Genomic DNA, 17,117 nt, shown 5'->3' with positions numbered 1-17,117 from the left:
GCCCAGATTTTGTTTTTAAAAGGCCCAGTTTCTAGATTTACTTCTTAAACTGGATTTACTTCCTATGTATGTATGTATGTATGTATGTATGTATGTATGTATGTATGTATTGTTTTTCAAGACAGGGTTTCTTTGTGTAGCCCTGGCTGTTCTGGACCTTGCTCTGTAGACTAGGCTAGCCTTGAATGCAGAGATCCACTTGTCTCTCAGTGTCTGTTTTAATAGATGCTCATCTCCCATTCAACATTCTTACCGATTTTCAGTTCCAGGCCCTGCATCTTCATTTTGTACAGGGCTAGGAAAACCTGTCATTTGTGTTTTGCTGGGCAACCTGGCAGAGGGGCTGAGGAACGAGGGCTGCTCCCTCTGAAAGGCTCAGTGTAAACTGTGTCCCCATGTCCCATGTTCCTGGGAGAGCTACCAGCTCCAAATCGTGCATTTCTCCTTTCTCCCATCTCCTGCCTCCTCTCAATATCCTGTTCTGTCTCATTTTCATCTATTGACTTGGGACGAGTGCCCAGTGCTTCTGGCCTGTTTCCTTTGTTCTAACCACAGGGAGGCTGACTGTGGCCACACTGCCTTGTTCACAGAGGAGGGTCATTGGCAGGTGTCGACAGATGTCCACTGCTTTGACACTTTTCACTGACTTTTATCTGTCTTGTGTGTTCATTTGTAGAGTGTTCATGAGCCCACAGGCCCAAGTGAGGGCTATTTGCAGCTGGAGGAGCTGGTGAAGCAAGTGGTTTCTCCTTTCCTTGGCATCAGCGGGGACCGCAGCAGCTGCTCAGGCCCCACATATTCACTGGGTAAGAAGCACTTAGCTCTGAAGTCTAGAGGCTTCGGGATAATGATACCTATTATGAGGTATGAAGCACCAATTGTCTGCCCAATGCTTTGTTCTAGTGAAGGCCAGTGTAAAATCTTAGTTTGTTAGTTACAGATGTTCTGAGGCCATGTGGCAACAACTCTGCCTCTCTACCAACCTCCCTCAGAGACTGGCCCCAACCTCTGTAGTAGTACCTGTCTCATCCCCTCCTTTGACCAATAGCTTTGATCTTTCTCATTAGTTTTTCTGTATCTAATACCAGAAACTGTATTTCTTATTATACCTGCCTTAGTTGGACATATTATTGCTATAATGAAACACCATGACCAAAAGCAACTCGAGGAGGAAAGAGTTTCTTTCACTCACAGTTCTATATAATAGCACACTATCAAAAGCAATGAGGGCAGGAACTCAAACAGGACAGGAACCTGGAGACAGGAGCTGAGTGGAGAACATAGAGGAGTGCTGTTTTCTGACTTATTCCCCATGGTTTGCTCAGCCTGCTTTCATATAGAATCCAGGACCACCAGCGCAGGGATACAAGCACACACAATGATCTGAACTCTTCCCCCATCAATCACTAATTAAGAAAATATCATATAGGCTTGTCTATAGCCAGATCTTATGGAAGCATTTTTTTCAATTAAGATTACCTTCTCTCAGATGACTTGTGTCAAGTTGACATAAAACTAGCCAATCCAACACCTGTTACTCATATGAGTGGAAACCCAGCCATGATATTTCTTCCCTTGACAGTAGCCACCATGAAGCCACCATGTCACATTTACAGTCAGATGTTTCATCTACTGTCTCCACTCTTACTTGTATAAGTACTACAGGGTCTTTCACTGCAAGGGACAGGGTTCTTGCATTTGGGAATACATTCTGCCTGGGCCTCTTGTTTTGGTGGCTGTAGTGGTACTGCAGTACCAGGCAGTATCTTAGTCTCTGTATAGAATCTAGAGATGAATCAGATGTGCTCCTTCTCCCAGTGAGAGCACAGTCTAGACAGTCTCAGTAGAAACATCTGATGTCATAGTACAATATACTGTAGAATAGTTCCCAACAAAAACATGGCCTTGGTAGAAACAGCCTCGTGAAAGACTGCCTAAGATGTAAGACCTTACAAAGTAGATGCTTGCTAGTTTCTGTCTTCAGCTTCTGCACTGGGACCTAATGTCCAGCCATGCAGCAATACAGTAGGTATTTGAGCATGCTTGTTAGACCGGTGCAGGCTGCTGTACTCCAAAGCCAGCACAGCTTGCAGCCACAGAAAGATGCAGAGTAAGAAACATTACCTGGATTACACTTACTTGGCCCTCATCCTGCGGTGATGGATTTGTAGTTGAGCTTCAAAGCCAAGGGGGCAAGGAATGGTTTCCAGAGAGCATGCTCCCCTGGGCCTCTTAGCCGTCTAAGGGCTGTTTTCCTGGCCCTGGTCCTGTTTCTCTGGAGATACTAGCTTTATCACAGCAGCCACAGATTGGAGGAGGCTGGCTCCATTCAGCTGACTCCCAGGTCTCATAGGTTCATTCTCTGGTCTCTTCCTCACTCCCGTCACATAAATCTGAAAGCTATCAAAGGAAGGCAGTCTCCCACCCTGTGTCTCTTCCCTAAGCTGGATGTTGTATTGCCTAGGTCTCCATGGAGCCTACCTTCCTTAATACTGTCTGGGCTCATGTCGTTTCAGGGATCAGGACTCAGGGAGATATCAGGATGCCAGCAGGTTAGTGGTGTTATGCCAAGAACTCCAACATAGTCAGGGCCTAATTCCAATAAAGGAAAAGGAAAAAAAAAACAAACAAACTTTACTTCAATCCCCATAAGCTCTTAGTTGGAACAGATCCCTGTAAAAGATTAATGAGAAAGCCAAACAAGTGTGTGGAAATACATGGTCTCACATACAGGAGAGACATCCAAGGGACAAGTGGTTTTCAAATATTTGGCTTTGAATTCCTGTTTATGTAATGTCTTCTAACAAAGAACAATAATTTTGAGACAGGGTCTCATGTAGCCCAGGCTGGCCTCAGCCTTACTATGTAGCCAAGGATGACCTTGAGCCTCTGATCCTCCAGCTTGACTCTGCCTCTTCACTGCCTTTAGTTCACTAATCCTTTATGTTTTAAAATTATTTTGTTGTTTTATGTGTATGGGTGGTTTGCCTATATGTGTGTGCTTGTGTGTTTAGTGCCTGAAGAGGCCAGAAAAGGGCTTTGACTCCCCTGGAATGGGAGTCACAGGTGGTTCTGAGTCATCGTGCGCTGCTGTGAATCCAATCTGGGTTCTCTGGGAGAGCAGACAGTGCTCTTAACTTCTAACCCATGTCATTAGCTCCCACTTCATGTTCTTAATCCCAGCACTCTGGAGGCAGAGGGAGGCGGATCTCTGAGTTTAAGGCCAGCCTGATTTACAGAGTGAGTTCCAGGACAACCAGGACTACACAGAGAAACTGTCAGAATAGACTTGAGAATTCTAAGCTGCCCTGGACAGTCCACCATCCCGCATGCCCAAACTGTCAGCATTGAGGATTCGAGGTCGTTAAGGGATAGTGGCATAGGTGATCCTGCTCCTCTGTTCCTTAGTCCATGAGGTGTCCCAGGCCAGACATTTCATCCCAGACCTCTACATGTTAAAAGCTGAGGTGACCTTCCTTACCCTTTGAAGATAGAGACTTCTATAGAATTCATAGGCTGGAGAGAATGGCTCAGTGGTTGAGAGCACTGGCTGCTCTTCCAGAAGTCCTGAGTTCTACTCTCAGCAACCACGTGGTGGCTCACAACCATCTGTAATGGAATCCGATGCCCTGTTCTAGTGTGTATGAAGACAGATCACTCATATACATTAAGTAAGTATACTTGTGAAAGTAATATTCACTCAGTCTGGGACAGAGCGATATTAAGACAATAATTGAGGTGTTGGAGAAATGGTTCAAAGTTTACAAACATATTGCTCTTACAGAAGACCCAAGTCTAGTTTCTAGAACCCAATACAAGTCCCTGTAACTCCAGCTCCAGTGAGATTACAATACCTCTAACCCTGCGTGTAAGTAGGTACACATGGGTGCACATACCCGCACATAGACACACATATATACACATAACATTTTGTGAATGTATAATGAAAAAAAAATTAAGAGTTGCAATAGGGTCATAAGAGATCCTTTTAAAAAGTTGAGGCAGGGGTGTGCTGTGTCTCCCCTGAGACCAGGACAGCACGAGATTGCCAAGACAGCTGGGCCATCATCTGAAAAGGCACTCAGCCAGTGGCCATGCTGCATACTCCTGTCCAGACTTTGACAGATGTGCATGGCCCAAAGAGAGTGGTACTACCCTTACTCTTGGGGTGCCTGAGAAGTGCCCCAGCTTTGCAGGCAAGAAAGGTAGAGGCTTGCTGTTATGAAATATAAATTGTGATATAATGCAGTAGGGGTAAGGGAGTACCTGGCAGGCTCCTGCCAAGGTATCACCCAGGGAAATCACACCATGTGACAGACTTAGGATAAAGATAGCTTATTGGGGGAAAGGGAAGGGAGCAGGTACCTAGAAAGGAGATAGAGATGGGGAGTGGGGCAGGGGGATAGACAAGGGCAGAAAGAGAGAAAGAGAGGCTACCTGGAAACATGTGGGAACAGAGAGGGAGGAAAGAGAAAAGGAGGGTGAAAGAGAGGAGGAAGGGGTCTGGGGTGGGAGCAGCTCTCTCATATGCTGCCACACCTGGTTTGCTCCTGCCTGAGGCACAGGTAGTAATGGCTGCCTGTGATGATGAGAGCTATTGCTAGGCAACTGTTGGGCGGAGCCTAGCGGAATTGTCTGTAAGCCAATGCTTGCCCTGTATTCCTGCTGTATGGCCTGCATCCTGGACTCCAGAGATGCTAAGGCAGTGTCTTGCCCCACCTGTACTGAAACCAGGACCAGGAGTCTTGCTTTAGAACAATAGATAAATGATCCTATCCAAGGCCCCAAATGGAGTGTGACTCTGTGTGTGTGTGTGTGTGTGTGTTCACATGTGTGCAAGCCCTCCCCTCCAAAGCCTCACCTTTTCTTTTCTTATTACAAGAGGACAATGGAAGTATCAGGTAAGGAGGGTAGCAGTGAAAGTAAAAGAAAAGCAACAGCAACACGCGCGCGCACACATACACACACACACACACACACACACACACACACGGAGAGAGAGGGGGGAGGGGAGGGGGAGCGGAAAGGAGAGGGGGAGAGGGAGAGAGGGGGGAGGGAGGAAGGGAGGGAAGGAGAGAGAGAGAGAGAGAGAGAGAGAGAGAGAGAGAGAGAGTGTTTTACAGGCAGTGTGGAGGGTGGACCCCCGCCCAACTGCTACCTTTCAAGTTACCCAAATTCCTGAGCTACTTGGGATTTTCTGAGGCTCTCAGGGCCCTTCCCCTGCAGCAAACATCCCGAGGCTGGATTCCTTCCCTACAAAAGCCCTCCCTATCCTCCACATCCTCACTCCTTTGTATACCTGGGGCCCTGCAGCTGGGCATTACCTTCTCTGCATGACAAAGGCTGTGTGGGCCTTTGCAGGTTCTGGACCAGAGCAGGAGCCCACTATGGCAGGGCCATTCTGGGAGCCTAGAAGATCAAAGGCTTATTGAGGAGCCAATCCCCAACAAAGGACTGCTCCACCCTGGCTTTTCCTCTCTAGGAGTCTGAAAGAAACTGCCATTGCTGGCTTCCACAGAAATTAATGCCTTTCTTTGTTGGGGACCTGTGAGGAAGGAATAAAGCTTTCAAAAGAAAGTTAAGGAAGGTAAGGTGGCTGACCAGTCTCTCTCTGCCAAAGTGCTACATTACAAGGAAAGCCCAGACTTTAGGTCTCAAGAGTTTCTAGGAAGACAATCTCAGTGAGTCCCTCTATGGGAGACTCCATTTCCCCAGGGGCCATGGTCCTACTATCCCTGTTACAAAGAAGAAAAAGAGAGAAGAAAAATGAGACCAAGAGTGAAAGCTGCCTGTCAGCTCAGGCCTCAACCTTTGGCTCACAGGCTTCCTCAAGAGCCCAGTGGGGTTGACTGATGGAGTCACCCCCCTTCAGCTGACTTCTCTGAGGATTAGCTCTGGTGACTGGCAGCTCATCAAGGAAGCACTGTCCCCCAGCAAACTTGGCAAACCATAGGGTCCGTGTGATCTTGGCTCTGCCAGCAGCAAGTTGAGGACCAAAACATTGTTCCAGAGAGTGGAAGGCAGTGCTAACTGTAGGGCTCTCTTGCAAGTCCCTGCAGGGTGAGAGAGGAGGCTACATGCGGCTCAGTGACTACAAGGGTCAGGGCTCAGCTGTGTAGTCTGCTGTTAGTCACCTACCTTCTTGGAGTGGCCCGGGGCTTGAACACCAGCTCTGGCCTTCTTCTGAGAGAGAGCAGGAGGAAGAAAGAGCACTGAGGGTGGGGCTAAGCAGGTGTGCCATGTATTACAGACCCCTTGGGAGTAGCTTGTTCCCCCCACCCCCTCCTCCAGATGTGAGGATTACCTCCTTATATTTCCCTGGTCCCAAACCCTTGTCATACTGTGTGATTTGTCTGTTCTCCCCCTAAACTGTACAAGTCATGGGAGACATCCTTCTTTGTACCCAGACCCTAGAGAGGTCTGTGAGTCTTGAGTCTATGAACCAGTCTCTAGTAGCACAGCTATCTGAAGTACTCTTTCTTCAAGACCTCTCTCTAGGGGCTATGAAGATGCTTCAGTCAGTAAAGTGCTCACCAAGGATAAGGACTAAAACCTAACCTCAGAATTCATGTTGAGCATGATAGTATAATTTTAACCCCAGGAATAAGATCCCTGGAGCTTGCTGGCCAGTTAGGTTAGCTGAATTGGTGAGGCCCAGGTTCAGCGTGAGAGTTATTCTCAAAAGAATAAAGTGGAGAAGTGGTTGAGAGAGCCTCCATATGCATGCCCACACACATGTATACATATGAAATATAGCTCTTTCTGTCTCTGTCTCTGTCTCTGTCTCTCTCCCTCTGTCTCTCTGTCTTTCTCTCTCCCTCCGTCTCTGTGTGGGGAAAATTTAAGAAGGCCACCACATTAGAGAAGAAGTCCTATGGTTCCAGCGGCCTGAGGGCCTTGGCGGCGGCAGGCCCCAATAAAACGAGGAAGTCCTTGGTTCCAAAAAGGTTTATTGTCATGGCGGATAATAGATGGATCTAGGCGTACCCCCCAAAAACTCAGGGCAGTTCCGAGTTATATAGGGAGGGAGAAAGGGGGAGGATTGGGGGAGGATCTGGGGGAGGCATGTTTAATTTGCTCTGCCCTCTGGCCTTCATTAGTATGTAAATCCCTAGGGCCTGAGGCCTATAGCCTGGCCTATGTGACTCTATGGAGATGTGACTGCTTTTCAGGATCCTGGATGATGGGAGGGACCGAACTCCTGCCGGTTCTCCCGCAGAATTCCACGCAGCAGAGTCTGCAGAGTCTCGGGGTTCTAGGCACCTGCTCAACCATGACCCAGGATATCCTTACGCAGTCCCACATCTCTGTCTCTGTCTCTCTGTCTCTGTCTCTCTCTTTCACACACACACACACACACACACACACACACACACACACACACAAGTTTCTCTGTATTTCCAGGAACTCTTGGTACCTTTGCACTAACATTTTTCACATTGATATCAGGGAAAACAAGATTGTGTCTTGGGGCTCTTAGTCTCATCAATAAAATAATTTTAAAAAGAAGTTGAAGGAAAATTTTATTGGAGCTGAAATGAAAAACTTCTATTGGCAGAAAAAATGACTTAGCAGCGGTGGTGGTACATGCCTTTAATCCTAGCATTCTGGAGGTAGCACAAATGGAGCTCTGAATTCAAGGCTAGCCCAGTCTACAGAGTTAGTTCCAGGACAGCCAGGGCTACACAGAGAAATCCTGTCTCGGACAAAAACCCCACCAAAACAAAAGATTCAGAGTTGTTGGGGGAGGTGTGTAGGAGGGTGAGGATGTGGGTCTGGAATGAATTAGGGAAAGGGGTTGAAGGTGAATATGATCAAAACATGGTGTATGAAATTTCAAAGAAGATAAAAAATATTAAAAAGAAAAGAAAAAACTGCCAGGGCAGGCAAGGTATAAATCTTAGCAGCTGCCTGGAGGAGAAAAAATTCGAGGAGATGGGCATACGGCTTGAGTTACTGGAATGGGGTTACATCCTGTGGTACCAAGCAGTCACATGGCAGGGACAGGAACGGTAGAGAAAGAGTAAGGAAACTTGCGGTGTCAGAAGAAGCATACTTGTGTTTTACTCAGCATCTAAAAGAAAGTGAATAAAAGACTAAAAATAAACAACCCCCCAACAAGTGAACAGCAAAACAAACAAACAATCAAAAAACAGGAAACTTTCAGCTTTCTTGGAATGGTAGGCAGACCCAGCTGAACTTCAGGATGTGTCGGGGAGGGGCTTCTGTGTAGAAAAATATAGTATCTCACTAAAGGAATAATAATTCTGGCTATCTCTTTATCATGGTTTAGAGGTGACCCTGCTTTCCTGGGAACAGTGTAGCTCTAGAGATGTTTGCTGAAGGCTAAGGTAGGCATGGTTCTACACAAATGCACCCATGCTCGAATGCCTGCGAGCACACACACACCACAGACACACGCATACGTGTATGCATGCATGCACGAGTGTGTGTGTGCACATTTGTGGATACACACACACACACACACACACACACACACACACACACACACACAGTGCTGGTCCAGTCTCACTCTGGCTTCAATTCTCAGCTCTTTTCAGCCACAGCCAAAGCGGCCTTTTGTTAATGCACTGCCTGTAGAACCCTCCAAGCACTTGACCGCAGTGAATGATGGATGAGGCCTAGGAAACCCTCAGAGACACCTCTCCTGGACTCATTCCACCAAGTTGAGGCCCCTGAAAAACATCCCTCAGCCAGAAAGACAGTGTGTCTCAGCTGTACACATTGAGTCCACATTCCCTCAACTTCTCCTGTGTCCTCTCCAGGCCCAGCCCCTGCTTCAATTCTGCTCTCTTCCTGGACTGCCCACCCTGGCTAATCTGTCTGCCCAGGTTTTAGTCACATATAAATTCTCAGTCTCTTACTAGTGTTGGTGCATTCTGTATACCTCTTTCCCAATTAGAGGATATCCCCAACTCCTGGGATTGAGTCCTCACAGATGAAATGGGAAAGCCCCTCTCTTTTTTCCAGCTCTGTCTCTGCACACACCCCACCTTGTGATGGTTGCTTTCCCTCAGGTACAGAGACTGGCTTTTAGGATGCGTCCTCTGAATGTGTTGGGCCCAGCTTTTGCTAGGCTGATTGAGGAGTTCCCTATAGACAACCCACAGTGCTAGGTTGTAAAAGTAGTATGAGAAATAAGTTGTTCCTAGGGGCGTCGTTTGAAGGATGGTCCCTTAGCTATGTCCTTGCTGCTGTGAAGTCTTCTGCTGCTTCAGTTTTAGAAGTAGCCATTTTTATGATGTTAGACCATTATAGAAATGTGTTTCTCTGAGGTGACAAGTATTGTGCATAAATTCCTTCTTCTTATTGTCTGTTGGCATTCCTGATATCATTCTTTCTCCAGCACTCCAGACTGCTTCCTCTTGAGCACCTGAGGGATGTGGTGGTCCTTTTATTCTGAGTTCAGAGTATGCTGGCTCAAGTTACTCTGAGTCCTGTTCCTCTACAGTCATCCCATGAGCTCTGTAGTTTTAGTAACTGCTGTCCCCAGCTCATGTCATCTTCACTTTCATCACTGTCATTTGAGCCTGTCCATCAACCCTTTTCTTTACTCTGACATTGGTCTTCCCTTTTTTCCTGTGTCTCTGCACCCTCCTTGGCTTTTCTTGCTTGTGTCTCTGGCAGTAGCCCATGCTCCACCTCTTGCTAGGGCCCTTTCCTGAAGTACACCTCTCCTATCCTCTCCACAGCCTCTCCCATGTGTCACAGATGCTTCTGTCTGGCACCACAGAGCCCTCTGAGTACACATTTACCCTCCTGGATGGGCACAACTTCATTGTTCCTATATGTTGAGATCCTGCAAGGCTGTGACCCTAGGGCTCATCCAGTGCTCTAACTGTGTGACCGTGGGTAAATTCCTACTTCTTTGATACTCAATTCTCTCCTCTTTAAAGTAGACACTAACAATATCAATATGCTATGATTTAGATCCAGCTTTTAGCAGGAGTCCAGAATGCATGCTAAGTATTTTTGATGTTTTATGGTCATGAGATTTGAACCTAGCTCATCATACATGCTAGTTAAATGCTCTACAACTGAGCTAAACTGTTGGCCTTCTCTATACCTTTTATTTTGAGACAGAGTCTTACTTGCTCAGACTGGTCTTAAACTTGCTCTGTAGCCTAGACAGCCCTTTAACTTGAGATCGTCCTGCTTCTCCCTCCTGAGTAGTTGGGATAACAGCCCTGAACCACAAAGCCTCATACATATGAAGTTTCAGCAGTTTCTAGAACACAACACTTAAAAAGCAGCAGTTGTAGACCCAAGGTTGACACTGGGAGTTTTCTTGAGTGGTGTCTACTTTATTCATAGAAACATAGTCTCTCAGTTGAACCCAGAGCTCACAGATCAGGGTAGTCTATCTAGGAATCTTGTTCCAGGGATCTCCTGTTTCTGCCTTCTGAGTACTGGAATGACAGGGTAGCCACCATACTCACCTGGCATTCACATGGGTTCTAAGGATCTGAACTCTGGTCCTTACACTAGTGCATCAAGTACTTTATTCACTAAGCAGTCTCCCCAGTCCCCAGTTTTTTTTCTTTGTTTGTTTGTTTGGTTTCTGTTTTGAGTTCCTTTGTTTTGTTTTTTAAAAAGAGTCCCTCACAGGCCTGAAAGTTGCCAAGTAGGGTAGCCTGGCTGGCCGGCCCATGCCAAGGTTCTGGCTGTCCCCACCTCCCAGCTTTATATTTACAAGCTCACACCACTGCAGCTGGCCTTTTTGCTTGGTCCTGGGATCAGACTTTGGACCTTGGGCTTGCAATACAACCTTTACGGACTGAGGCACCCTCCCCAGTCCTCCTGACATTGCAGACAGCACCTCCTGAAGAACATTCTGAAGCCCTGGCTAATGTGTATGTCTTATGAGAAGATGGTTCAAATGGAATTAAAGGCCAATCCAGTCAAGCTCGAGCAGCATCAGGAAATGGGGTGGGGAAGCACTGCGTGTTCACTCCACCCAGAAAAGTTTTAGGTGAGCATTTACTATAGGCTTCTGGTTGACCTGATACAGGATCTGGTATAAACAGGTGCCACGTGACATTTAGATGGCCCTGTTCTCCATTGCATTCAGTAGGACATCACCTAAAGCTGGTCGCAGAGGCTGAGCTATTCCCTCCCTCTTCCAGGGAAGCCTCTGGTCCCTGTCTGTTACCATTCCCCCAATCACAGCATTTACTGCTTCTTCTCTTGCAGCCAGGAGGCATTCCAGGGTCCGACCCAAGGTGACTGTCCTGAACTATGCCTCACTGATGACCACAGTTGGCCGGCCACTGAATGAGATGGTCTTGACTCCTCTAACAGAACAGGAAGGGGAGGCATACCTGGAGAAGTGTGGCAGTGTCCGGCGGCACACAGTGGCCAATGCCCACTCGGACATCCAGCTGCTGGCTATGGCCACCATGATGCACTCAGGGTTGGGGGAGGAGGCAGGCAGCGAGGACAAACACCTACTCCTGCCACCCAGCTTCCCACCACCGCACCGCCAGTGCTCCAGTGAGCCCAACATCCTCGACAGTCCTGATGAACTGGAACTAGAAGATGTAGCAAGTGGCAGCCAGGAGGACTCAGAGCTGAACTGTGCTTCCCTCAGCTGAGCCACCACCTCCAGGGACCCATTCCTACTTTGTAGCTAGGATGAGGACACCTTTCCTCCATGGATCACCAAGGGGCTCTTGCATTGGGCAGTATTGCCTTATTTCCTTTAGGGCAAAGCCAAGTGTTCATGCCCTTGGAGAACACCCATCGACCTCCCCACTCTGGTGTCTGCGACCAGCTCCTCATACCACTGTTCTCCTGACTTCCAGCCTTGCCCTATTCACCTGGATCCTCATCTCTAGGCCTTCTCATACTATTGGGCTGGCTGATGCTCCTAGTATATAGTGCTCTGGCATTATTATAGCAGAAGGCTGGACTACTACACACAAGCATCTGAAATGTGCCAGCTTCTGCAGTTCCCGTTATGATCTTACGAGGCAGAAGCCAGTGGGTGGAAAGAACAGATAGAGGTTCTGTGTAGCATGGAAGTCAACTGCAGCCCATAGCACACATGGTCCTGGGAATGTGCCCTTTTCACTTTAATTGCAGAGTTACTGGGAAATCATTCTCCTACTCGTGGGCGAGGGTTCATTTCTTATGTATGTCCAGATGTCATGTGCTGTCTACATCATGGGCTTTGGCCTAGGAGGACCTACCAAGCTGGCACAGCCCTGTCTTGCATTAAGCCTCTCAGCATGTCCGTCTCAGGCTTCTTCCCAGACTCTGGGAATGAACCTTCTCAGTCACTGGTGCCTTACTCTTGCTCCAGTTTCAGGAACCGGCCACTTTTCTGTTGTGTGTATGAGAGGCTAGCTGACAGCAGCTGACCTAGACTGTACCTGGATTTCACTTGAATTTGTAAAATGTGTATTGCTCAAAAAAAAGTTTGCAAATATTTGCACATAGGATCTTGTACTGTTCATTTCCAGTGGCGTGTGTTTGCAGACTAAACACAAGGGGACCCCTTCAAAAGGTGATGGAATAAGCTCAGAATAGAAGGATCAGTAGTGGGCAGGACTCACATACCTCAGAGCTCTGGAGGAGCCGGGACTGTGTCTGGAATGGCCTGTGCTGTTAGTGTCTTGGCTTCTAGGGGAGGCTGTGCTGGGCTCAGGAGACTGCCTCTCGAGCAGGGAAGTGTGGTGACTGGACTGTGTCTCCTTTACAGCAGACAGAGATAGGGACATGGACATGCTTTCCTTGGAGGGATGTTTATTCCCTGAGATTACAGAAGTGTCTGGAATCCCTGTTACATCTGTCTCATGTTATTATTTGAGGCAGCAGACTTTGTTACTATGCTAGGTCCTCACTGCTGCTCCCTCCAGGCTGGGGAAAAGGAACTTTTTATCTACACTGAGTCGCTGGCTTCCTCTTTATAGTTATCTGTTGGCCTTGCCAATAGAAGCTCCGAAAAATATAGAAGGTTTCTCCTGACTCTGCTTGTGGTGTCTGCTGGCCTTTCGGGATCTGCTGGTCAGCCTTTGAAATTTTTGTTGATGAAATGTCAATACATTTCATCAGCAAAACATTTCGCCAACAGAAGAGGCACTTCAAGCTCTTCTAAGCCTCGATGGTGTCTCCCTTCTGGGCAAAGATCTGAAATCTGACTACAGCTGTGCTGTTGATGGGTTCTGCTTTAGAAATTGTATTTTAAAAAGTGTTTTAAATTTGTCCTTCTAAGAGATAACGACGAAAGAGAAATGTCTGCATGTGTGCACACACTGCTTATGCAGTTGCACACACGCTTGTACCCATATGTGTGCATACACACTCCACATACACAAATGTTCAGATTCTTTTGAGAATTTCAAACAAAAAAAAATAATCTCTCTGTATGTGGTGTCTAAAGTCTACAAGTTGGGTGCTGGAGAAGTGGTTCGGTGTTTAAGAGCACTTGCAGCTCTTGCAGAAGGCTCAGAGATGTGATTTAGTTCCTAGAACATCAAGACAGCTTACAACTACATGCCTATAACTCTAGTCCCAGAGATTCTGATGCTCTTTTCTATCCTCTGAGGGCATCTGAATGTGCACACACACACACACACACACACACACACACACACACGAAATATTTTTTTTAAACTCCATAAGTTGTTAACGTATGTTAGCAGGCAAAGCATTGCAGTTTATTTGACTTAACTGATGGCTAGGTTCTTGTTAGTACTCCAAGCACACACTTGAGATTATTTATTGATCAAGGCAAAGTAATTAGTCATCTCTGGGTTTGTTTTTTTCCGTTGATAAGATTAACAATGCATGCTTTTAAAATGCCTTTTTCCTTATCTTTGATGTCTCTGTCAAGGACAGAAGTTGTCAGTGTAATACCTGAGCTCTTGTATTGAAAGTGTACAGGCTGTAGAACTTCATTGCTGCTGACTTTACACAGTTTACAAGATTCTCTTTGGACAACCTCGTATTGTTACAGAAATGTCCCAGATCATACACATAAACATTTTAGGGACATTTGTGGCATTTTAACCATCAGGTCTTTTGTAAGAGTGTCACCTGTAGCAGTTTTAACCAAATTTCATGCCCCTGTTACCATGGAGACTCATCTTGCTATTTAATGCCAAGGATTTCCTTAAGCTGAATGTTAGTGACAGGGAATAATTCCAGCTCAGGGCTCTGCGGGAACTCACAAACTAAACTCTTTTCTGACTGTCTGTTTTCAAAATAGATACAATAAACATTGTTTATGTCATGGGCACTGCTGTGCAGCGTGCTTCCAGTGTGTTTTGGTTGAATTTGTAAGCACAGTAAGCTGGCCGTGGTGCTTCTGCCCTCAAAACTCCTCACACTCCCTGTGTGCTACCTGCTCCGTTGTCCCATGGCCTCCGCTCCAGAGTCAGGCCCTTGGGTTCATTGGCCATCCTTGAACTGCTTAGGCTCGTTCTTTCATTGAAAAGCATCTCATCTGCAGATGAGATTAGAAAACACTAAACTAGCCCTTCAAGGCTTCTTTTAAAACACAATCTGAAACTATCCTAAGCCCAATGGTGGTGGCAAAACCCTTTCATCCAAGTAATTGGGAGGCCGAGGCAAGCAGATTTTTGTGAGTTGGAAGTCAGCCTAGTTTATACAGCAAGTTTCAGGACAGTCAAGGTTACACAAAAACCCTGTCTCAAAAACCTAAAACCAAGTAGAAAGCTTGAAAGGAAGGGCGGGAGCGGGCGAGGCAGGGAGGGAGGGAGGGAGGGAGGGAGGGAAGGAAGAAGAAAAAAATAAAACAAAACAAAAACTCCTGCAGTCTTTCCTCCTAGAGTGTTTGACCCAGAGGGGATGCTTTTTGTGTTATATTTATCATGGACTCCTCACATATTTCTTTCTGATTCTGCTTGACAGAAGACATTTATAATGTTTTACTCTTTGCATAAATACTTTTTTAGCAGGGCGGTGTTAGTTTGAGGCCTCAGAAGGCTTAATAAAAAGTGCTTGGAGAGGTGCTGTCTCAGCTGATTAATTACACTAAGTTTTCCTGGTCCATGGTCATTGGGCATTCTACCTCAGTGGTGAGGTAAGATGGCTATAAGCAGAGGAATGTGACAGCCTCTGGAAGCTGCATAGGCAAGGAAACATTATCCCTGGGAGTTCCCGCACAATAACAGCCCTGATGCCTTGGTTCTAGCCAGTGAGAACCATGTCAGACTTCTGTCTTAGAGAACTGTAAGATTAACACAGGCGTATTGATTTTTAGTCATTGGCATACCATGGCATGATAGTATACCACCGTACACATCCATTTGCCTGCTGAATTACCAACATCATGCTTTGGGTTGCTTTCACTGTACCAAGCATTTTACTTGGTGCCAGGAATACAGGGATGGAAAAAAATAACCAAGGTACCTGCTTCTTTGGAGACTGGAATGGTTGGAACCCAAGCCTTAAATCTAATGTTGTAGCGTCCTGCTCTAGGAAGCATCCTGGCTTGAGAGAAAGTGAAGAATCGCCATTACCAGCTCCTCCTCCAAGGTGAGTGATGGTTTCATGGTTCCCAGAGAAACTGAGAACTGGCAGGTTCCAGGGGACACAGACAAGAGTTGGACAAGGAGAACAGGGGATTTTATGTACAGAGTAACTTGGGTGGGTTTTTTTTCTTTCCTTTCCATATTATTTTTAAAGTGTGGCTTTAAATCTTAATATTTAGTAAATATGATAATTACAAATGTAACAAATAATATTATTTGCCATTAGAGTGAATAACCAAATTCAAAGACCCTTTTTATGCTTTTACATTTGGATGGCAGATTCGATTATTCTTTATAAACCTAGAAGGTTTTAGCAGTAACTTCCAAGCAACCTTTGAATAATGCTTAGTCCTGTTTATGAGCTCAGCCCAGCACCTCACACACGTTTAAGTGAATGTACAGTTTGAATCTACCTCTTTTAACTATGTCTGTTTTTCTATCAGTAGGCAAAAGCATCCTATGCCATGGAAGCTGATAAATTGAACTTATGAGAAAAAGTGGAATTTTCATTAAATGAATTTATTCTACTCTATATAAACTTGGATAGCACCATAAAACACCCAAAGTCTAAGTCAGTTCTGAATTTCATAGTTAAAGTGGATTTACAAAACTGTCATGAATGGGCTTTATTTTCTTAAATGTCACTTGTGTCAAAGATATCTACTACCTGTAAGTTCCTTCCTAACCCAAAATACGAATCCAGGCTAGAGTTCTCTCTTCTCTTTTTCTTTTCTTTGGTTTTTGAAGACGGGGTTTCTCTGTGTAGCCCTGGCTGTCCTGGAACTCTATCAGTAGACCAGGCTGGCCTTGAACTTACAGATCTACATGACCCTGACTGCTGGGACTAAAGGAGGAGACCAACACACCCACCTAGTTCTTTTCCAAATCTTTTGCTCTTAAAGCTAAATCTTCTCAAAGAACTGGTTAGTTGTACCATTGGCTCAGATTCGTACCTTTTAACAGTTGTGATGTTGTAGCCAGGATTCTGCAAACCCAGGATTTCTGCTGTCAGTTGGACCCCTATAGATGCTTCCACCACTGGGGGCTGGAGGGTGGAATTGGTGAATCCTGTCTTTGCAGTATAACCTAGCAGGGACAGTTAATTCCAGCATCAGTGGTGAGTTCCTGTTAGCAGTTTTCCCACATTCTCAGAACCTGCCTTAACACCTCCCTGCCTACATACCAGTGCCCACTGGCTTGGGCTCTTCTGCAGAGTCTGAAGTCCAGCTCTCAGGGTCATTGTGATGGTGGTGGTTGATGCCTGCAGTTGCCATTTGTGTGAGCCCACCCACCACATTCTCTTTTTGCTGTTTTAGTTTCTTAAAACCTGATAATGGCTTATATTAAACTCTGGGCTAAAGTAACAGATGTAGGTCAGAGAGATGGCATAGCAGGTAAGAGTTCTCCCTTCTGTTTCAGGGGGTCCCAGAACCCATATTAGGGAGCTTCAGCCAACTGGTAACCCAAGCTCCCGGGAGATCCTATACCTTCTTCTGGCCTCTGTGAGCACCTACCCACATGTTACACACACACACACACACACACACACAGAGAGAGAGAGAGAGAGAGAGAGAGAGAGAGAGAGAGAGAGAGAGA

The 17,117-nt window shown here is 46.2% G+C and overlaps 1 protein-coding gene across 5 annotated transcripts in view; it reads left to right on the top strand.

Annotated features, from left to right (window-relative positions):
* Prr5l (proline rich 5 like) overlaps positions 1-14,263 on the top strand; it is a 102,087-nt gene extending 87,824 nt beyond the window's left edge. For 3 of the 5 annotated variants that reach the window (XM_028767076.1, XM_028767077.1, XM_028767075.1), the window contains exons 8-10: positions 677-806; positions 2,517-2,552; positions 11,215-14,263. In XM_028767076.1, the coding sequence (XP_028622909.1) occupies positions 677-806; positions 2,517-2,552; positions 11,215-11,615 (567 nt within the window). In that variant the 3' untranslated portion in view covers positions 11,616-14,263. The remainder of the gene's footprint in view (positions 1-676; positions 807-2,516; positions 2,553-11,214) is intronic. The other 2 variants (XM_028767079.1, XM_028767078.1) reach the window with 1 other exon arrangement.
* The last annotated feature ends 2,854 nt before the right edge of the window (positions 14,264-17,117 follow it).

The sequence above is a fragment of the Grammomys surdaster genome, unplaced genomic scaffold (assembly GCF_004785775.1).
Source record: "Grammomys surdaster isolate TR1022 unplaced genomic scaffold, NIH_TR_1.0 170, whole genome shotgun sequence".
In the NCBI taxonomy this organism is placed as follows: Eukaryota; Metazoa; Chordata; class Mammalia; order Rodentia; family Muridae; genus Grammomys; species Grammomys surdaster.
The sequence above is the reverse complement of the archived record's forward strand: the minus strand, read 5'-3'. Positions and strand labels throughout refer to the sequence as shown.